The following is a 22,363-nucleotide window of genomic DNA, read 5'->3' as shown; positions in this document are numbered from 1 at the left end:
CTTTGGGTTCGCTGGTAACCCTCATGGCCCTTCACAGCAACCCACCACCCACTGGGACACCTCAAGTTTCACCAAGAGGCACGGCAAGCCCCAAGCCGGCTGGGACGGCCGCCCCTCGCCGAGGGGTGCCCAGAGGGCTGCTGAGGGCGGTCGGTGACCGTCTCCCCTCCTCAGGGACCCAGCAAGGAGCGCTGAGAGAACGGGAGGCCGGGTCCGGCAGCGGCGGGGCGGAAGGCTGAGGGGACAAGCGGCTTGATCGGGTTGCGGGCGGCGCGGGGCTGAGGGGCCGGGCGACGGGAGCGGGGGCTGACCGCGGCGGGCACGGGCGGCGGCGACTCCCCGGCTGCCGGCGGGGCTGGCGGGGGTGGAGGCGGCGGGAGCCTAAATAATGAAATAGTTTATTTCATTTTCAGCAACATCTCAACCATCAAAAAAATAAACTCCAGCACAGATGGATGGAAGACTTCTCTACAGTGTAACTAAGTGGGCTCTGACTCCAGGGGTCTGAGTTGCAGTGACATTTTATTATTCATCCAATAAGTTAGGAAGCATGAGAAAGAAGTGCTTTATTTCTGAGCTGGTATGAGGTCATCGATGGACTGGCCTTTTTCAAGGAGTTTTTCCATTTTAATGAGGAGCTTCACACCATCCACCACCATCTGCACCAGCTCCACCTCAGAGAAGCCAAGACGATCAGCATTGGAGACATCAAACACCCCTCCGACAGCAGCTGTGTCCACACCACCTGGAGCAAGAGATTTAGTTAGTACACTGACCACTGCTAGCACAGGGAAGTCTACCTTTCTTCCCTCACTAGCCTGCAGTGGGAACACAGCAAGACAACTCTCTAGAAGTTGCCACTGCCGCCTCCTATGTGCAGGGAGATGAAGCTGCACGTGACTGCCAACATGAGCCACTGAGCACGCCATTAGGCCAGCTCTTTATTCTTGTAAGCCAAGAACAATCTAACCTGTGCTCAGAAGTACCTGCTGTAGCTATTTCCTAGCCAGAAGTTAAATCAAGATTCCGACCCCTTCTTACAACAGCAACAGCTTCCATCAGGTCCACCTTACCTGGTGCTCAGAATACCAGATAGGACACACCTAGATAACCAGATACAGTAAGGTCTAAGAAGAGCACTGGCACCTCCAGCCCCTCAGGCTATGATTTTAAGGCTCGGATCTCTCCATGGGCTTACAAGAGTCCCTTTTGGATGGTCTGACAGGCACTGCCAGTGTGAACCAAGACACAGCTCTGGCTGTAGCCAGGCTTTTGCTGGTGTCTTAGGGCAGCCTGATTAGGACATCACTGTATCACCACTTCTCACCTGTGCCTCGTTTCTGCAGCCGAAGCCTCTTAAGGATTTCTCCGAACTTCTCATGTTTCCCAAGGTTTGGTAGCTTGATGTGCACACCAGCACGAAGCCCTGTTCCAAGGTTAGATGGGCAGGTCAGGATGTAGCCCAAGTGTGGATTCCACATGAACTCGTACTTTTTGGACTTGAAGAGAGTTTCTATCTATAAATAGAGAGAATGGATGTTTAGAGATTGTTCTCTGCCCAAAGGATGTAGGTCATCCATTAGTGCTCATTTACAGCTTCAGTTACATAGCAACAGCCACAACAGTTTGAACAGCTATTTGAGTCAGTCCCGTAACCTCCCTCCATTTGGGAAAAAGGGTCACCAACAAGGGGCTTTTAAGGCCTTACTCTTGCTCCTAGCAGTGAGACAGGCTAAGTTTAAGCTACGCTATGAAATCTGAAGTCACTATCTGTTGGGAAGCTTGATTTAGTACGTGTCAAGCTGGCATGTCTGTTAGGATTAGCGGAGGGGATGGTAAGGCTCAAGTTCATATCAAGACTAGAAGCTGAGAAAAGCCTTCAGCTTAGAAACTTCAGTCCAGCTTTGCTCGTCCACATTCAAGCAGTTTCTTCTCCCACCCAGTGTGTCTCAATGTTTGATTTATAGAGCCAGGTAGTAATCCTTTAAGTACGGTTTAGACAGCTGGATAAGGGTACCACATCAGAGGACACATTCTAGATTTCATAGTCACTATGCTTTGCCAATATAGGTGGTTCAGAGCCCTCACAGCTCTGGACCTCATCAGGGTGTTCCCAGAGACCCAAGCTATGAAGCACCACCGTGCAGGGCTCAGGAGGGGGCTTGAAAGAGTTTGCATTCTCAGCTCTAACCGGAGAAATATGTACCATTTGAACCTACAGCTCAGGCAATATTGATTTACCTGTGTTAGCCCAGTACAGAAGCGGGTAAATACTTCCTTCATGTTGCCACCTTTCTGCATGGAAATAACTCTAAGGTGATCCTCCTCATTGATCCAAACAAGGAAAGTCTTGTTATCATTGTGCCTAGGAGACAAGGCAAATAACTTGTTGTCTGTCCCACTTGACATTTTCAAGATAATTGTAATAGCACCAAATTACTCGTCATTGTAGCTTTTATTTTGAGAGGCTCATTTAGTTGCTTCTTCAAAGAAATTAATCTTACCTCTTTTGCCCGTGCAGGACCTAACAGAATTAAGCCAGTAGTTTTTACCCTGCTCTTTTCAAGGGGTAGTTTGAATTGGCATATATCAAAACAGGTCAGAATGAGTAATAACATGACATTAGCCAGTCTTAACAGTATCAAACCCTAAAATCCAGTCACCCTGAGTTTACAAAATTAATGGATTTCATCTGTTCAGCACAGTTTGCAGGAGGGTGATCAGTACAGACTTTGGTACAGCCCTGTACAGCGATGTTCATAATGACACCGTGTTGACAATGTATAACAAAGCCTTTTATCAGAATTTTGTCAGATTCTGTTAAACTGCACTTTGTACCTTATTAGAGAACTAGGTTGAGTTTTCACTATTCCTTTTAGAGCAGGGCTCTTCGGAGATGCTACAAAAACCCGAGCTGAATGTAGTGGCATATCCATGTATGTTTGGCAAATACCAAAGGGCCCCTCTTGTCCTAGCTTGCAGCTGGCAGCAAGTACTAACATCAATCTTTATCATGCTGATAATTTTTCAGCTTGCTTAGGATCAAAAACTAACTAGTACCTGAGGAAAGTTGTTTATGCAGACAACACTGAGACTTTACACTTTAAGCTGGTAGATTAGTCATGCCCAGATGACAGCGCTATCTAGTGCTGGCAATCTGCAGGTAGATGACGCAATCCTAAAGGTGACCTACAGAAACAAAGCATGCTTCCTCTGGGTTGTACCAAAGCAGCTACAGTAATAAGATTGGAGTATTCCAGCTGATAAAAACCTAGCCCTTGGCTTACAAGGGAGCAAGTTAATTATGCTGCAGAAGCTCCCGAGATGCAGAGTTTTATGTAGGTGACCTACATCTGACAAGCAGAATCCTTCTTTTCCACACCTCTGCATCAGTCAACTCATGTCACCAAGTCTCTGGGGACAGGGGGGGACATCTTATCACTAGTATGGGTAAAGCCATACTAGTCCAGCAACCGTGAATTTCTGCAAACAGAAGTGATCAGACTACAAGGGAGCAACTATGCATTCAGTATCAGGTCTGAGCTAAGCCAACACTACGGTTTGTTACCACAAGTTACTCTAAGCTCCTGGGACAAGAGCTGAATGTAGTGGCACATCTACTCCTTTAGACGTGATCTGCTTGCATAAGCTGATTCAATTATTGGCTGGTGCTTCACTAACCTGTGCTGGATGGGTAGACGCTGGTTACAGGCTACCCAAGCTGGCTTGTTCCTAGCAGCCTGCTGTAGTGCATGGTAACACTTGTTCAAATTCTGCTGGTTTAGATGCAACTTCCCCAGAGAAGACTACACAAGTTTTTCATTAGATTCCATAATACGAGTTCAGAAGCTGCCATTTTGCCCAACAGTACGAGCCACAACCAAAACGGCAAGATTTTTTTGCAGGGACTTTGTACGACTCCTCCCTTCCAGGCATACTCACCAGATACCCCTGGCGTCAGGCCAATCTCGTGCCATCCCAGACGCCAACAGAAGAGGAGAAACTGGCTTGTCAAACAAGAAGTGATCATCAATCAGCTGCTGCTGCTCTGCATCAGTCATGTTCCTCAGAGCATAGTACTTCCCCTTGAGATCACCCTTCAGGCTCCCCAGAGCTGAAAGAGAGAGTCACCTTTAGGATGGGACCAAAGCTGCTAGACATTCCCGGTACTTTAGAGACCACACACAAAGTATGCCAATGTCTGATCTGCTGGGTTTGGTTCCTCCCTTGCTTTCATCTGCAATGGCAATGCCTTTGCAGCATTACAGAACTTAAGGCAGTATCACATGATTTCTCTGCACCTTCCAGGCTTATACAAGTAGCCTTTGTTCCCTCACATGACGTATAGAATCATTACTGCTGTTTAACTGTAGAATCGGAGCGCTTTCTTCCAAGGAGAATCAAGGTCATGAATACAACAAACAGTATTATTCTAGTCAAGGATGTTACCCTGCCCTTGAGAGGTTTTGGAACAACTACACACTCAGTCGCCAGAATTGCACCTTGACTGTGTATCCTTTCCTCTCACTTAATGGAGTTGGGAGGCAATAGAAAGAAAAACATGCAGCTGAGTTCCACTGAAAACTAGGGCTTACTCTAGTGAACCACACATTTGGAGCAAGACTACACCCCTAAGCAAGATGAACACTAATGCAAGTCAATTAAAAGCAGCCACAAAATACTGCAACCATGACTCAAGCCCTGAAGTTGCTACATACCTGTTACATTTCAGGTTTGAGCCATGATGAACCAACCTCTTTCCACACACACATAGAAAGAAGCTTTCAAGATCAGCAAAGGTCAACTTAACGCAGTGGGACTTCCCTCTGACATGTGCTCTTGCTCTCAGCTAAAACTGCAGTGCTGATGCAGCTGTAATGTAATGAGCCTTTTTTGGAAGGATCCACGTTCAGACTAAGTCTTGAAGGAGGCTGCTTTTGCCAACTGCCTCCATTTTCAAACTGCAAAGAACACCTCTCGCGCAAAGGACATCAGGAGTTTCCCCGGCGCACCCAGCTCTCCCTTTACCTTCAACAGAGAGCTTTTCGATAGCCCGCCTCTCTCCTCGACTACAGTGCGGGGGAAGACAGAATCCACGGATGCTTCTACCAGTTCTGACACGGGAACTTAGCACGTAATTGGGATCCAGGTCATCACCTCCCTACAAGATTAGGAAACCAGTGAGTACAATGTACTACAGAAATACACATAGCTCCCATGCATTTAAGTGTGCACCTTGTACTTGAGATATTGACTACTTGGCCTGTAAGCCAGTGTCTAACTTCAGGACTATTTTCTTCAGCATTAGCTAAAGTATCTGTGTAACAGAACTCTTCTTTTGAGGCTAAGGCTATGGCTACTAAGTAGTGCTAGAAGATTGGGATACCACCAGCTCATCAGTTTTATGTCCATTTCAGACTACGGTCTGGACTTCTGTTACCCTTCAAATCTACAATCCAGAGGTATCAACATGAGGCAAACCCTTGCTGTTTAGGCACGTGTTTACTCTTGCAAATGAGAATTATTCACTACTGTCATCCAAAGTATCTTAATTTATTTTCCAGATGACTTAATGCTAGCCAATCAACATGGCATTAGGAATTCCTAAAGTAACATTTGAAATCCATAAAATGGGCAGAAATCCTTACTCGTAGCCATAACAATGTCTATTCTATAGCATGAGACCACCAGGTGATACTTAAGATCCAAGATCAGACAGTAGAAAGTGTTAAGTTCTATGACAGTCCTTGACTCCTAGGACATCATTGTTTAGCTTGACTACTATAGCCCACCGTTCATGGAAATACACGGTGAACGTGTTCGGCATGACCTACGTTGCAGCAGTACATGAATCGAGCTCCGGCTGCATGCCAGCTGCCTGGTTCTACCCAGCCCCTGACATCCTATGGCAACAAGCTCTTAAGTCTGATTGCACTGGACACACAGCCTGGGGGTCCGTGCTGGGTGAAAGCAAGGGGGCAGAGCCTGAGCAATCAGTTCAGGCAGCTGCCAGCAATCTTACCCATTTCTCAGACCAGCATGCATCAGTAATTGATTAAAAGTTTATACCTGCAGGTTATCAGCGTTCAGGTCAGTCTTGTGCTCATCAGTTGGTTTGTAGCCACCATGCCTGTCTTCAATAACTGGATCAAAGAGCTCCTTAAACACTTCATAGCTTTCTTCATCACCAGCTACGCATCCTACTGTCATTATGAAGGGATGGCCTGGAGTGGTAATAAAGTCAGAAGAGCTAAGTTTGGGTGACGTTTGGCTGTACTGCAGCGTAGCACTATCCAGGCAAGTTCTTTAGTGGTAGGTCTAGTCACTTAGAAATGCATTCTTACATAAGTATTTGGAGAGACCCTACATTTTACACTTCATCCAGTTAGTCAAATGCAGTGCTATGGAAACCCATAGCTATTGCCATTAAACCACACTCATTTGTCAAGCTTGGTTTAGGACAAATTTGCACAGCACATCCAATTTCACTAGCAAGTTTAGACCACTGGCTAGAACCGTACATCTAAACAGCCATGCTTTGCTGTAAGCAAGCATGCTTTGCTTTTTGTTTGTTCTGCTACGGAGTTGCATTTCTGTAGTCTGCTCATAAATACCACCTCCACGAGATTAGTTTTAAGTCACCATATTCAAAAGCACCAGTTACTTCAGCTGGCTCACACAGAATATTCTCAACGCCTTTTACCAGGATTATCAACCCCAGTCTGAATGACATCATCCAGGGTGAAGCCACTGGGCGTGACTCTGTCTCTCAGTTTCTTGTATAAATCCAGGGTTAGAACTTTGGCCATGTGGTTGTTGTGGGTGCTCAGGTCCGGGTACTCCTCATCAGGAGGCAGTCTCTGATTATTTAGTTGGGCCATTTTGATATTGCTAGAGTAAAAATAAATACTGTAATGTTAACATGTAAACACATCTGCTCCCCCTTTTTTCATAGAAGTGCTAGAGAACATCACATAACCAGTTTGGAATAGGAATAGACCAGAACAGCCAGGTAAGCTGGCATTTCTCCCCCCCGCCCCCGGTTGTGTTATAATTAGAATGCATTTGGTTTGTTTTTTTTGTTTTGTTTCTTTTTTCCAGATTGAAGGTATTTAGCAGGGCAGTTACATAATTGAATTGTCTGGGAATTGATATGTCAGATCACAGCAAGGAACATGGCTTGATAGAACAAGGCCTCTTTTAACACAGCCATGCGTTTAGAGCTGTCTCTCAATGCTTTACAAGATTTGCCTCTCAGTAGCTCAAGAGCTTTGGGTGCCATTGTCAAGAAGCACTTCCAGTAAGGAGGGAGAACAGATCGCTATGCAGATCTAACGGTCCCTGGCCGTTACCTGGGTTGTCAACCCCAGTCTGGATGACATCATCCAGCGTAAATCCACTGGAAGTTTGTTTATCCCTCAACTTCTTGTACAGGTCCAGGGTCAACACCTTGGCCATGTGATTGTTGTGCACGCTGAGGTCAGGGAACTCCTCATCAACACAGTGCTTCATCTTCAGGAGGTTGTGGCTGTTTGAGAACGGCATGTATGACCCTACCGCAGTCACTAGGGGAGAAAGAGGGGAAGCCTATCACCGGGGGCTCGGCAGGCCCCCGAACCACCCGGGGGAAACGCCAGCCACCTATGCAAGGTCACCTTGGCTGTCGTTCCACCCGTGCCTTTTACACCTTCGCTGCTACACCACCTTCCACAAGAGCCAGGAAGGAGGAACGACAAAAGTTCTTCACCTCCGCCAGCCGTGCCCCGTCCTTCAACATCCCAGCGCAAGGGCTGGGGCTCTCCCCGCTTCTCCCAGACACCGCCCAGGTGAAGGGACGCGCCCAAGGTCGCACGGAGCGGCCGTGGCAGCACCGGGCAGACCCCGCCGGCGGCTCTGGGGTGGGGGGAGCGGCCGGGCCGCTGCAGGGCTCGGGGGGGCTCGGCCCTGCCAGGACCCCAGGCCAGGTGGCAGGTGAGCGGGGCAGCACCACGATGCCCTGGGCAGGTAGTCGCGCCTCCTCCTGCCGCTGCCGAGGGGGGAGCGCTGCCGTGCCCCGGCCCGAGGAGGGATACCCCCGGCCCCTCCGCGCCCACGGAGCCCCGGCTGCTCCCCGCCTTGGGAGCGGAGGGGTGGGAAGCATCCAGCAAGCTATTATACAACAGACAGCTCCCTGGGGGGACCTGGCTGGGGCGAGCATATGTAGTTACCCTGCTAAATACCGGGTTAATCTGGTTTTAGAGCGGGGCCCGCTCCATCTGGGGGCAAGCTCGGTAAGCACCTGCGCCGCGTCCCCCGCCCGGCTGCCGCTGCCCCTGTCCCGCGCTGCCCCCCGCCGCACCCGCAGCCCCGCTCCCCCTCCTCGGCAGGACCGGCTCCGCCCCGCATAGTTGGGGGGGAAGAATTAATTAAAAAAAAAAAAACAACCAAAAAAAACCCACACAACTTATTTTAAAGCTGCAGGATGGCTCGGCTGCCCCGGGACTTACCGAGGGCTCCGCAGCTAACGCGAGGATGTCCGCTCCGCTCCGCGCCCCGCTGCTGCCCTAGCAGGAGTGGTGCCCCCGCAACGCCGCCGTGCCTCTATTACATAGAGCGCGACCCGCCGCCCCATTGGCCGCTATTTATAGCCCATTCATTCCATTGGACGAGGGGCAGGAGGGCGGGGCGAACGCCCCGTCGCTAGGAGGGCCCGGGCTTGCCGCCATTTTGCTTGGCCAGGAGGAGGCAGGGCAGCGTGGGGTGGGGGGCGCGGTGGGGCCGGCGGGACCCCACGGGAGTGCTCCCCGCAGCGGAGAGGCAGCAGCGGCCTTGGTGGTGTCGTTAAACACGTACATGTGTGTGTAAATCCATTGCCGCGTTCCCTCGGCCAAGGCGTGTCTGCAGGTGGCGGTGCTGTTGCACACCGACAGGGGCACGTGGCCTGTCACCATGGAGGCTTCACACCTTGGCTGAGGATTCAGTAATGGGTGTAACAATCCACCAGCCCAAAAATAAAGGCTTTGTAGAGCCAGGAGCGGCATGCCCGGAGTGGAGTGAGCGATTAACTGCCCCCAAGTTGGCTTGGCAGAACCGCTGGTAGGGCTGTGGGTCTGGCACTCGGCACCCGGCAGCTGAGAGCGCTGGCCTTGTTCTGCAGGGGAAGGCCCTGCCACTCGCCCCGCACCTCGCCTCCAGCACCTGCAAAGCTGTGGGCTGGTTTTACAGCTTAACTTGAGAGGAAGTAGGGTGGTTGTGTAAAGCACAGCCGAGCCTCCTGCTCCTGTCATATGCCAAAAAGAAAAAAAAGCCTAAAGCTTTATTGGAGGGTGACTGATTGCCCACTGAAGGCAGAAGCAGGAAGGCTGGGATTTGACACATCTAAAGCTCATGTGAAATTCATGAAAACAGTGACTTCCACTGGTGTCTTTGTAGGAATGAGCAGGGTTTGTCCCAAAGCTAAGATACAGCTCAGAATCCCATTGTTTGCAGAATCCCATTGTTTGAGAATCCCATTGTTTGCAGAGGGCTGAAGCACCTCTCCTGTGAAGACAGGCTGAGAGACTTGGGGCTGTTCAGCCTGGAGAAGAGAAGGCTCTGGGGAGACCTTACAGCAGCCTTCCAGTACCTGAAGGGGGCCTACAGGAAAGCTGGAGAGGGACTTTTTACAAGGGCATGTAGTGATAGGATGAGGAGTAACGGTTTAAAACTGGAAAAGGGGAGATTTAGCTTAGATATTAGGAAGAAATTCTTTACTGTGAGGGTGGTGAGACACTGGAACAGGTTGCCCAGAGAAGCTGTGGCTGCCCCCTCGCTGGCAGTATTCAGGGCCAGGTTGGATGTGGCTTTGAGCAACCTGGTCTAGTGGAAAGGTGTCCCTGCCCATGGCAGGGGGGTTGGAACTGGATGATCTTTACCGTCCCTCCCTACACAAACCATGCTTTGATTCTATGATTCTATGAAATAAACATATTAACAATATGAATGACTATCTTGATCTGACTTTCACCTTTACATAATGGTTTCTTTATCTTTCTCTGACATGTATTTCTCACAACAGAACCCACATTTATCCTCCTGTCCAAACAGAGAGTGTACTTACCCATGTGCATGCGGATCTGAGTCGCAGAGTTCCTTTCTTTGACATGAGTTGTGAATGTCAGGAGACATCAGCAGAAACTCTTTCCCCACCACAATTCTTTCAGCACCACAACCAGTACCCTCACCTAACAACGAGAAGCATATGCACTTTACAGAACTGCTTAGGATTTAAAAAAAATATATATACACCTAGAGGAAATCATTACCAAATAAAAAAGCATAGACTGCTTCAAATAAAAACACGTTGTGTTTGGCTGCTGTCCAGATTTCCGAGTTATTCCAGGTCTGACAGACTGAGATGCTGAGCACACAGATCTCCAGTAGAAGCCGAGGGACCTTGGCAAGTCTGGTCTCTTATCTCCCAGATCAAAGAACAAATCCTCTCTCTAGGTCGCCTCTGCCTTTTTAACCTCACAAAATCTTCCCCTACGTTTTATTAGTTTCACACAACACTCATGCTTCAGAATAGTGTAAATTGCAAAGAATGCCATCACTAAGCAAGTATTGAATGTATTAAATATAAGTGTCAAATCATACAGACAGTCCTCAGAATAAATGTAATATTGCTGGATGACCTCAGTTGCAAACATAGTTCTGATTGTGGATGTTTTTTATGTAAAACACCCAGGTTTTATTTTTAATTTAGAACAATAGAAATAAAACTAAGAGCATTTTCTTACATTACACCGTATTTTGGTGGTGTTTTTCTTCACAAAAAAAAAGCACATCAGGGTAGCTACTGAAGGCTCCTCCTGTCTCATTCCATAATCTATTGCCACACAAACAGAGAAGCAATCAACTTGTTCTGTACTGCTACAATTGTTCTGTAGATTTGTGGAGTCAAGGTCACCTCAAGAACCAAAATCCAAGGATCCATTTCTATTCATTGGATACGCTCTTTCCCTCACAGTCCTGCAGAACAGGGAATGCCAGTCACTGTTATAACCTGGTAGTAGTCTCAATGGGCCATTCATTATAGCACTTGCGACACAAACAGACATCTCTTCTTCACAAAACTTTTGTTTGAAAAGAAGACATGGAAAGAGAGTCACGGGTGCAGAACAACCAAAATATACCCAGTTTACATGTTTAACAAACAATGCACCATCCACCCCCTTTTCCTCACCGCTATTTGACAAACCTCTAGCACGCAGTAAGTCAGAAGTGGCTATTACCTCACTGGGTTTTAGCCGGGCAGCATTTTAAGATTCGCTGAAAGCTGTGTGTAAATTGGATCCTACCTTTGTTACAGCATCCCATCCCAGCTTCCCTAGTGACTTAATTATAGATGCTGTGACTTAATTATAGATGCTGTGCTGTGTGTCAACAGCCTCTGATCAACTGTTTTATCTAGCTCATCTGCTAAGAGAATATTTTCTTTAGATAAGCCTGTATGGCCTGTTAGACTGTGATAAAGGCACCAATACTTACTTTCCCTGCTGGGATGATATCTTACTGCATACTGACTTATATGCTACCATTGCCCTTCTGCAGCTCAGGTGGGGTGATTACTCCAGAGATCTCTGCGCTGAGCTTTAACAAGGAAGAATTAAGAGAAGTTAATCATGGGCCATGCAGCTAACTTCCTAAGAGGCTTAATTATAAATGTTGTGCAGCATACAACTGCAAGAGGAGATGGCTGTTAGTGAATGTGTCTTCTGAAATTACTTGTGTGAACATAAGATGAACCTGAAGAATTAGAGGATAAACACCTTGAAAATCTAGAAGAATATTCCAGATTAGGAGACAGTAAGGGAAAGGGTTTTGCTACATACAACTGAGTTGTTTCCAATTCCTAATTGACAGCTAAACAGCACTTGAAAATGAAACATAACACTCATGTATCAGTAGATTAAAGAAATCGGTTATAGCTGCATCTGCTTAACTTCCAAAATGAAACTTCTCTTCCCATTTACATTTAATTCTTAAAATATATTTGCCTAGTTATTATCCTCGGTGTATTTTTTCACATTGCTTAGGCAGTCTGTTGGAAGTTTCCAGTGAGCTGAGTGCCTGTGGAAACTAGGAGCTGCTGAGTGTCTTGCTCTTGCATAGTCGGGCCTACAGTGATCTGAACAGCAGACCATCATAGGAAAGAAAGGACATAAGAACATAAACAATGACAAAGATAACCAATGACACTAAAAATGACAGAAAAAAAACAAACAAGGTAGGTGCAAATATAAAGACACAGTAGAGCCATGATTGCCAGTCAGAAAAACAGCTGAGTAGGAGTTCGCAGTTTAAGAAACCTCTGAAACTGCATACATTATGTTTACATTAGATGGAGGAGAGTTTCATAACAAAATAACAAAGACTACTGCAATTATGATATGGGCAGGTCAATAGCATAACAAAAAATATGTTCTCACTGAAGATAATGGGAAAAAAATCCCTTGTACTTGATGGAATCATATTCATTAAAAAAATCACAAATTGTCACCTAAACAGCTCTCTATTATTATGTTCTTGGTTGTGAAAGGATGACTTTTCCTCCACCATTGTGGATTACGGGTTATTGGTGAACGCAGCACCGTACAGAGCGTTATCTGATTTAGCTGGGAATGTTACCTGCACGTCCCAGGTGATTCACATGCTCTCTGCTATGCCCGTACCCCTCCCATGCCAGGTGGCCTGGGCTTGTTGCAAGCAGAAGATGAGGTGATATTCTCCTCCTTTGCTCTTCCTTGTCTCCTGACTACATCCCCCGTATCACCGGGGCTCGCAGGGCTCTCCACATCACTTCAATCCTAAACATGAGACAGAAGTAGGAGTCAGAACCACGCTATTTGGGGTTTAGATAACGATTCCGCTGCTTGTGAGCCCACATTCTGGTTTCTCCTACAGCCTTACAAAACCCACATGAAGAGGCTGGTCGGCCTTGAGCTGCCTTTCCTCCGAGCAGGCTCCCCTGAGGGAAGGCACACAGCGCTTTCTGGAAGCTGCCTGCCGGGGTGCCGGAGGTGAGGCCCAGGTCCACCAACAGCAAAGGCAGAGCCATTTGATACAAAAATCGGAGATCTCCAAACCCCCTTGCTTTCTAACTTTCCTCACCGAAGTGGGAAGCTAGGTGCGGCTGGGTAAGGAGTCCGAAAGAAAACTCAATAACACCAGAGTGTGTTATTAAGCAGGCATTCTTTATTGCAGCGCTGGGCAGCACTGGGGATTATCCACCATGAGTGCTCCACCGGTTTGGTAAATTTTCAGAGACTATATACCATAAAGTTATACATAGTCATAGGATTTCCGAGAACTCATTTACATAGCCAAGAGATATGCAAATGTCCATTCGCATGCGCAGTCGTTTTCCCTCGTGGTCGTCGGGGGTCTTCAGATGAAGGCCGGTAGTCTTCCTCACTGTGTTCACTGACTGACCCCTGCTTCTGCGTGCACTCAGTCTAGGGATCAGGTAGGCCACGTCCTTTTAGGTTGCAGATTCCCTTATCTCTGTCTTCCTGTGCATCCGCTCATCCCAAGGCCCAGCCATCTTAAGTGAGACTGTCCTGGAGCCTCCTTATCTTACAGCCATTACCACTCTTCAAATTGTAAAAGCTTCCCTTTGTTTTGTATATCTATGTTAATCGAGTGTCTAAGGTATTTTCAACATCCCTTGCTCTGGGGACCCCAACTGTTTCATTCCCCCCTTTACTTGTTACTTGTACATTCTTTTACAAAGGTTCCAAGTTTTCATATTTCATTACCTTAGGTAGGATCCAAATTTCCAGAGCTAATTTCTTCAATTTATACCATAAAAGGCAATTTAAAGCTGTTAGTATAATGACAAACACTAACAATATCAGAGTTGGTGTCAAAAACAGAAACAATAGAATTATTAACAGTCTCAAGTCAACTTTATGGATGTGGGTCCTGTGAGTTGGGATCTCCATGGTCCTTCGGGTGCCTTCTTGATTCTCGAGTAGTGGATCCTACTTGGAGTATTGAGAATCAGTGTGCTTCTCAAGCTTGACCGCAAAACTTGAAAAGGACTGCTCCATTTCTCTTTGAGAGGGTTACCTGAAATATTTTTAATGTAAACACAATTTCCAGGTCTAAACAAATGCACTGGTGACCATAAACCATTCATAGGTTTCCTTTAAACTGGTCAGCAAAGTATATGGGTTTTCCACTACTGGATACAAACCTTTAACTATCTGATTTATCGCTCGCAAATCCTGCACCCATCGATAAGTTTTGCCATCAGGTTTTTTTAACAGGTAAAATAGGTGTGTTATACTCTGAAGAGAGAACAACATTAAGGCATAAACGAGATCAGATGCTGCCACTCAGACCGCTTTATTGAACGAGAGGGCAGAGGGAAAACAAAGCAATAGGAAAGGTAGAAAACTAAGCAGGAGAGCAGAGAGAGCAGCAAGGTTAGTCACCACCACAGATCCAGCGGTGTGCCGTCGGTCCTCTTTCCTCGGTGGGGGGGTGCACAGACAAAGAATCAGAAGTAGGCACCGCCTGGAGGAGAAGGCAGGCGGCGGCAGGGGGAGCAGCAGCAGCAGGGGGAAAAGCAGGGAGGCTGTAAGGAACCTGTGGCTGATCCATGGAGTCGTGTCATCCAATGGGCATGTGTCTCCATGTAGGTCTCCTCCAATGGATGCGTGTCCACAGGCCTCGGTAACAGAGCTTGTCGCTGGCAGATAGAACATGCGCACTTATCCCAAAATAACTAAACGCACCTGCTGTCTGCCCCAAAGAGTCTATTTTATGGTCCTCCACACCACCCCGTGGCTCAAAGTTTGTTATGTCAGCCCAGATCGCTGTCTTCGGGATCCTGTGGTGGTGGGAGAAGAAAAGGATAGTAAAGTAGGAAAAGAGCATTTGAACTTTTTACAATCAGTTGGCTATAATCCTAAAATGCAAACAATCAACAGATTCAAACAATTTGTACAACGGATGGCTTCGGTTGGTGTATTCAATGCCACCCGGTGATGAGGTAGGTACGAGTTGTACAGTATTAACGGTGACAATACACAATAAGGACAACAACATTACACAACCACGTAACATGTTAAAACAGAATGTGCTTAATTCACTGGGCACTTGGAAGTCATGAAAAGAATACTACACGAAGGCAATGCCTCTTTGTTTCATCGTTTAACAACTTAAATATGTCAATCGACAATTTGTCAGACAGAAATAAATTCAAACAAAATTAGTCTTCAGACCTTAGTTTAAAATACTGCTTATTGCTTTTTCAAAGAGAAAGTTGTAGGCAAACATTATTTATCTCTCTCATGAAAGTTATATTGAAAAATGTGGCAGCCCTCATAGGGAAATTTGTATTTTAACAATAAACCAAACTTAAAAATATTGTTCCACATAACAAATAAAACAGGACACACTTACATACCGGGTGGACAGCTTTGTCCACCGTCTTGATATGTACATAGTAATTATCTTAACAATATCTTAACAATCTTGGCAAATTTTTAACAATATCTTAACAATCTAAAGAGCAACAGTTTAAAGAGAACAGAAACTTAACAATATCTCAACAATTGAAAGAGAATAGAAAGTATCTCAGGCCATGCTGGAGGTTTATGGCCCTGGGGGATCAGAAGAAGGAGGTGATTGTCCACAATTGCAAACACAAGGCCAATGACAATTACAGGAATAATCATAACCATAATAAGCCAGAAGATTAAGTATTCCAATAATGATTAAAATAAAAGTTGAAAGGAAGAGTGCAACCAGAAGCGTAATTGCAGCTCCTGGTGACAGCCACATTCTGTCCTTTTTAATTCTTACAATTCATTTGGCTATTCACAGATGAGTTTGCTGCCTGCGTTGCGACCGAGAGACTGGTGGCCACGCTGCCCTGGTCTGATGGAGTTGGGGTCTGCATACGCAGTAGGAAAATGGATTTCCACACCCCCAACCCAATAAGGAATGCTCCAGCACCTTCTCCCGGAAGGGCTGGAAGGCGCATGCGTGGTTTGGGGAAAAATGTGTGCAATGAGATCTAAGAGATTTTATGTCTAGCAATGTTATTTTGATCACCAAGGATACTTGCAAGTAAGTATAGGACCCTGACAATCAGGATGCACAAACAGGTTTCACACAAGATCCTAGTTACCAAACAATTTTCCACACAGGATTCGGATGCACCAGTTACACAATCCAGGCACACAAGCCACAAAGTTCTGATGAAGTTCTGGTCTACAAACACAACAAGTGCGGGGGTAATCGCCTCAGGGAGGCGGCACATAAATCTTCACAAGGCTCTGGCTAAACAGGGATTTTCATCACACAACCCCCACCCCAATCGTCCCTGAGAGGCACACACAGAAAACCAGAACTCCACACACAAGAACTCCCACCCCGTACATCCCTGAGAAGTGAACACGTAATACAGACACGTGATACAGATCAGACCTGTCCGGGGTACACAGGAGAAACAAGGCAAAGTTAAAGCAGATTAGAAGCGCAAGCCAAAGTTAAAGCAGGTGAAGGGCGCAAGCTGAAGTTTAAAGCGGGTTGGGGCGGCGGGCGACGCTGTCGCTTTAAGGGATCCTGCCGAGTATGCAAGTCCTCTATAATACTTTTCACTCCTTGCCTATCTTCCAGTTTCAGGGGATATTGTTTTATCCTAACAGGTCGTGTTCTGTCTTAGTTTACCAACAATCCATTCTGCATTTTTAGCTTTTCCAGGCATTCCTGAGGCCCACACTCCTGGATATACCTGGTCCTTTATTTCATGTATAATTTCTTCCCTAATTTGGGGTCAGTGAGAGCCAAACTTAAAGTTTCAATGTGATTCTTTTCTGGTATTTTAAACTCAATTTCTCCATTTTAAAATTTTATTTCAGCATTCAATTGTTCTAACAAGTCTCTTCCCAAAAGTGGTCTAGGAGCATCAGGCAGGCAGAGAAATTGATGAATTCCTACACTTTTTCCAATTTTGAATTCTAATGGTTTCAAAAAGAAAGCTTTCTCAACCTGCCCAGTTGCTCCCACAACGTTAACATTTTGTTTGCTTATTGACAATAAGGTCTGATTCAATACTGAAAATGTGGCACCTGTATCTACTAGAAATTCTACAGTTTTCTCTCCTTTCCCTAGCTGCATTTTTACCCAAGGTTCTGCTAGGGAAGATTCCCCTGGTTCCAGTCAGTCAGCTCCTATACCAGAAACCATTACCAATTTCAGTTTGAGACAATCCTTTTTCCAATGCCCCATCTGCTTACAATACACACACTGATCTTTCAGGAGGGGTTGGTTTCCCCTCGGTGGGGCACTTGCACTTGTCTCACAGCGTTAGTGTTATTTCCCGGTAAGTTCCAGAGAGTCTCTGGCCCCCTGCGGTGCGCAGAGCAGCCGCTGCAGCACCGGCAGCCGCTCCGCCCTCACTCTCCCCCTCCGAGTCTCCCCGTTCCGATACGCCTGCCATGCATTCTCCAGCAACCTCTCTAAATCTCTCGCAGCCATTCCTTGCACTTTCTGTAGCTTTCTCCTAATATCATCTGCCGATTGTCCCAAAAAACAGGGATCCACTGTTCCCGGCAGAATTCCAGCCAGAATCAGAGCCTGCACCTGGGCTCTAGCCACTTTCACAACCATCTGCTTTTCAGATTCGCTGAACACCGCATCCAACATTGCATCCACATCCTCCCAGTCAGGCTCCTGGGTTTTCACAATTAGTTCAGATCCTTTCACAGCCTTTTCAGGATCATCCCAACAATTCCCCGCAGCATCTCCTTCTCTATCCCCTCCTCTAATCTTTCATTCTGTGCACCAACCTTTAAACACTTTTGTACAATGCTACAAGCCAAGCAGCATCCTTTTAACCTCCAATTTTGCTTTTTTTTTTTTTCTTCTTCTTCCTGTCGCCAGGACCATAGGGTCCTGTGGTGCTAAATTAATTCCACTTTCCTTTTGCCACTCTGGGTGATTCCACAGAGTAAAGAACATATCTGCATAACCCACTTCATCCCATTTTCTTTCCCTTAACAAAGTATTGTAATCTAAAGTTCCATTAACAGGCCATTTTTCTCTGTCATATAACTTGTATAAAGGCCACCACTGATTGCAATATTTTATCAAAGTCTTATGGCTCACATTTCCTCCAGGTGGTTCCCCAATATCTTTCCAGTGAGTCAGAATGCAGCCCAAAGGGCTCTTTTTCAAAACTCTACCCTGTTGGTTTCCCGTTCAAAAATTTATAACACACAAAGACAGGGACTGGGGCCCGAACACTTACACACACACACAGACAACAATTAACAATTACTATAGACAGGATTTCAGGTTCCCACATTTATCAATCACTTTGTCCTTCTCCGGCTGTTTCCCTCGCGGGGTAACAGAACCGCGGATCTGGACTCCGCACTCGCTTCGTACGTATTTGTACGTCTCACTCACACAATCACACAAATTCAGATACAAAGTCAAGTTACAATAAACAAATTTTCCTCTGAACATTCACTCGCCCCCCTGCCAAAACCTCGGGGAGACCAACAAAAGTACAGAGATCACAAAGTTAACAATAGCAGCTGCTACTCCCCAGATGACAAATGCCGACATAGGTCATTCAAAGTTTCAAATACGCGTATACCAAACACGTACGTATTACTACACATATGTAACCAAATGCCACCCGGCGGGGTTCTTATGAACCGCGACTTATGAGCAGTCCCAAATACAAATGCACAAACAAACGATCGCACTAACCAGACGATTAATACGAATCGTACATGCAAATGTCAAAATCAAATACAAATGCACAAACAAACGATTGCACTAACCAGATGATTAATACAAATCGTACATGCAGATGTATGCCACCCGGTGGGGTTCTTTCGAACCACGACTTATGAGTAGCTCCAAATGACCAGTCCCAAAAACAGAAACAAAAACAAAACAAAACAAACACAGAAAGAATGCCTTCTCTTACCAGTGGTCCTTGTCTGTCCCCACAAGGATCGGCTGAATCGGAGAGTCCCTCCAGAGAAGTCTCCGGGGCCGGCCAAGGGAGTCTCTGACTCAGGGGTCCTGCAGCCGGACAGAGAGTCTCCTGCCTGGCTCGCCCAAACTGATACAAAAATCGGAGATCTCCAAACCCCCTTGCTTTCTACCTTTCCTCACCGAAGTGGGAAGCTAGGTGCGGCTGGGTAAGGAGTCCAAAAGAAAACTCAATAACACCAGAGTGTGTTATTAAGCAGGCGTTCTTTATTGCAGCGCTGGGCAGCACTGGGGATTATCCACCATGAGTGCTCCGCCGATTTTGCAGATTTTCAGAGATTATATACCATAAAGTTATACACAGTCATAAGATTCCAAAGAACTCATTTGCATAGTCATGAGATTTCCCAGAACTCATTAATACATGTAAATGTCCGTTCCGCATGCGCAGTCGTTTTCTCTGGTGGTCGTCAGGGGTCTTCAGATGAAGGCTTGTAGTCTTCCTCACTGTGTTCGCTGACTGACCCCTGCTTCGCGCAAACTCAGTCCATGGATCACGTAGGTCATGTAGGCTGTGTCCTTCAAGGCAGCTGTTGCAGCTCCCTTACCTTTAGTTTTCTGTGCCTCTGTTTTCCCAAGGCCAAGTTGTCTGAAGTGAAATACAGCCATCCTAATTAGAAACTATCTTTTCAAGGCCCAGTTGCCTGAAGTGAGATATACCCATCTAAATTAAAAAAAGGCTCCCCTTTGTTTATTTATATAATTAGGTTAGTCGAATGTCTAAGGTATTTACAACATCCTCCTTGTTCTTGGGGCCCCCAAATGGACCTTGTTGAACCAGGAAGAAATTCTTTCCAGCTATGCCTACCTGGGATAAGAAATAAAAGGAGGTGATACCAAGCCGAAACTCTGATGGTGGCATCCATCATGTGTCTCTGAAGAAGAAGCCTGCTAACTACTCCAGCTTAAGGTTGGTGTTGATACCTCGCAGCATCCACATTGAACAGTGTTGGAGAAATGGGAGACTAAAAACATAGTGCATACTTTGGGCCAAAAAGTTATCTTCCTGTTAACCCTTGGAGTAGAGTCCATAATATCTATGTGTGCACTTGCAAACCAGCATTTGAGGTGCTGTTTCTGACTGCTCTCAGACTATTGAGGGGCATTTAGTGGTTTTGAAGGCAAGAGAGAACCTGTGAATTCAGCTCAATCTTAATTTGTTCACTTCCAGTAAAGTACTGTATAGTTTATGTTAGATAAACAGTGGAAGCCAAGACAACTAAAATTTTCTCCTTCAGTAAGAAACCAGGTGCGTTATCTCCTACTGCAACAGCAGTGTTAAATTATTCGAGAACACAGTGTTTCTCGTCAAAATCTCCCTGAACTAAAATAGTCCTCCAACAAGCAGCGGCCAAAGCTGGTAATACATTGAATGAAGAGAAAAGAGACAGATTTCCCTTTTCTAGTAGAAGTAGACTTGTGGAAAACTCCTGAATATTCACATATTAAAGTATTTAACTTCTTTCTTTGATAATTTCCAGGAGGAATTTCAAATATGGTAACTGTCTTCCAGCAAACTCTTGCTGATGTCGCAGAGCCCTGGAAGTATGCCCCCCACAAGCCGGCACAGAAATGGGACTTGAAATTTGTTTTGACAGCACTTTCAGTGTGAGGTGGAGGGAACTGAACAGTCTCTAGTGCAAATGTTGAACTGGCAGCCCCTCAAGTGCTTGCAGACAACCTCCAGGTGTTTTTTCTTAGTCAGTCTTTGGAAGGCAAAGTTCATTTTACCTTTTAAAATTATTGTTTGATTGTAGCCTAACAGTATGCTTCATAAGTTATGAGTATTTACCTAGACTAAGAGCTGATGGAAGAAGATCAGGATTATTTAGGTAGCAGCTTGCTGTAAATTTATGTTCTAGCTGTTTCCATTTATACTTACATGATCATATTACCTGAATCTTCCAGTCTTGAAACTCACTTCATAACTTTTTGTACTGATTTTAACAGCCATGCCAAAGAATTGATGTGCTGTGTTGAACCATAGGTCTGCCAGCCCATTATCTTGTCTTGGGCAGGAGCAAAGAGCCTTACGCAACAGAGAGAAAAGAGGGCAGATGGAGAGGGATCTCTCCTTGGGCCTCTCTTGGCCTATACCTAAAGGCCGTCTGAGTTGAGGTTACGTTCCTACTGATGTGTGTCACAGAAACACAGGGTTTACCTTTGGTAAATTTTGTTCAACTGCTTTTTGAACAACCCCCCCTCCAATGGCCTGATAATTTAATTGAAAGCATCATATTTCTTGTATTGTGAAGGCTACTGATGAGTCATTCTTCATTCAGCTCTACCCTATTTCATGAATTCATAGATGCCTATCCTGTTCCTCCATTACCTCTCTTGCTGGCAGAAACAGCCTAATCTTTTTAGTTCTCTGAAGATATCTTGGAATATCTATGATTATTCCTGTTGCTTTCTCTTTAATTTTTCTAGTTTTGGTCAACTTATCTCAAGGAAAACAGAAGATGATGTACCGCATTGAAAATGTGGGTTCAGCATAAATTTACATGGCAGCATAAAGTTGTTTTGTTTGGCTCTTTCTTCCTATCCTCACATTGGTTGCTTTTTTGACTAGCTGAACATACAAAGATGTAAATAAGATTAATTTTAAAATCTTCCTGTGTCTATAGTTTTGGATTTTGCTGTCTCCTAAACACCAGTGCGTGTATTGCTGAAACAGTGCAGGCTTAGTTGCTGTGTTTTTCCCTAAGATTTATGTAAAGGGCTTCGACTGGATTCTCCAGTAATGTGTGTGACTCGTGCTCGTACAAAGTTGAGAGTGGACAGTAATGACAAATGGATTTACAGAAAGAGGTCTCACCATGCTGAGATCCACAAGTCTTGGGGAGATCCTGCTTACTTTGTCAGATGTTTGGAAATGTTTGTTTTCCCCATTCCTCTTCATGCTGCAAGGACATTAACATAACTTACCTGCCATTTGTATCTAGTGAAGTGAAATGCGTGTGCTAGCAAAATAAATACACTTTCAGAGAAACTTCTGTTGACAAAGTCAATATTCAGAATAAACCTGATGTCATTGAGGACTGCATTCTATAGTTGGTTTTCTTTCCACAAGTCTAAAAATATTGCTGTTTGTGACATGAGTCTGTCTCTTTATTATCTGTGTGCTGCTGGGTTAGAATGTGGGAGTGCATTTTTATTAAAGAAGCCATCATTTTTGCACTTGTCACAAGAGTTATACTGAGAGTTACTGAAGTTTCATATCTCTGGAGGAGTCCATAGGGTCTGTTCGGTGCTCACTTTTAAAAGTATTTCAAAGTGATATTTGTTTGCACATTTTCAAAAAAAAATGTGCCGA

At 45.5% G+C, this 22,363-nt stretch overlaps 2 protein-coding genes and 1 pseudogene across 3 annotated transcripts in view; 1 reads left to right on the top strand and 2 right to left on the bottom strand.

Moving 5' to 3' along the window:
• LOC137668903 (protein FAM118B-like) overlaps positions 1 to 22,363 on the bottom strand; it is a 398,331-nt gene that overhangs the window by 118,383 nt on the left and 257,585 nt on the right. The window lies entirely within an intron of this gene.
• LOC137668860 (serine palmitoyltransferase 1-like) overlaps positions 1 to 22,363 on the top strand; it is a 283,413-nt pseudogene that overhangs the window by 115,536 nt on the left and 145,514 nt on the right.
• On the bottom strand, positions 457 to 10,166 carry LOC137668996 (creatine kinase B-type-like). Of its 2 annotated transcripts, none has more exons than XM_068410843.1 (8): positions 10,079 to 10,166; positions 7,353 to 7,565; positions 6,070 to 6,224; positions 5,029 to 5,161; positions 3,943 to 4,114; positions 2,242 to 2,365; positions 1,328 to 1,517; positions 457 to 745 (listed from the first exon to the last, which is right to left on the bottom strand). In XM_068410843.1, exons 1-8 carry the CDS (start codon positions 10,086 to 10,088, stop codon positions 567 to 569), a joined length of 1,176 nt encoding a protein of 391 aa, XP_068266944.1. In that variant the 5' UTR covers positions 10,089 to 10,166; the 3' UTR covers positions 457 to 566. The 2 variants fall into 2 exon arrangements, with proteins under 2 accessions (XP_068266944.1, XP_068266945.1); XM_068410844.1 differs by lacking the exon at positions 7,353 to 7,565 and adding an exon at positions 6,704 to 6,891 and having other exon boundaries at positions 10,079 to 10,108.

This window comes from Nyctibius grandis, chromosome 11, assembly GCF_013368605.1.
Source record: "Nyctibius grandis isolate bNycGra1 chromosome 11, bNycGra1.pri, whole genome shotgun sequence".
Lineage (NCBI taxonomy): Eukaryota > Metazoa > Chordata > Aves > Nyctibiiformes > Nyctibiidae > Nyctibius > Nyctibius grandis.
This window is presented reverse-complemented; position numbering and strand designations above follow the sequence as displayed.

Bases quoted from the DNA above. Each gene is read 5' to 3' on its own strand.
- LOC137668996 (XM_068410843.1), bottom strand. The intron at 4,115-5,028 runs GTAAAGGGAGAG...TCTCTCTTTCAG, and splicing joins CGAAAAGCTCTCTGTTGAAG to CTCTGGGGAGCCTGAAGGGT. The intron at 1,518-2,241 runs GTAAATCAATAT...CTCTATTTATAG, and splicing joins TCTGTACTGGGCTAACACAG to ATAGAAACTCTCTTCAAGTC.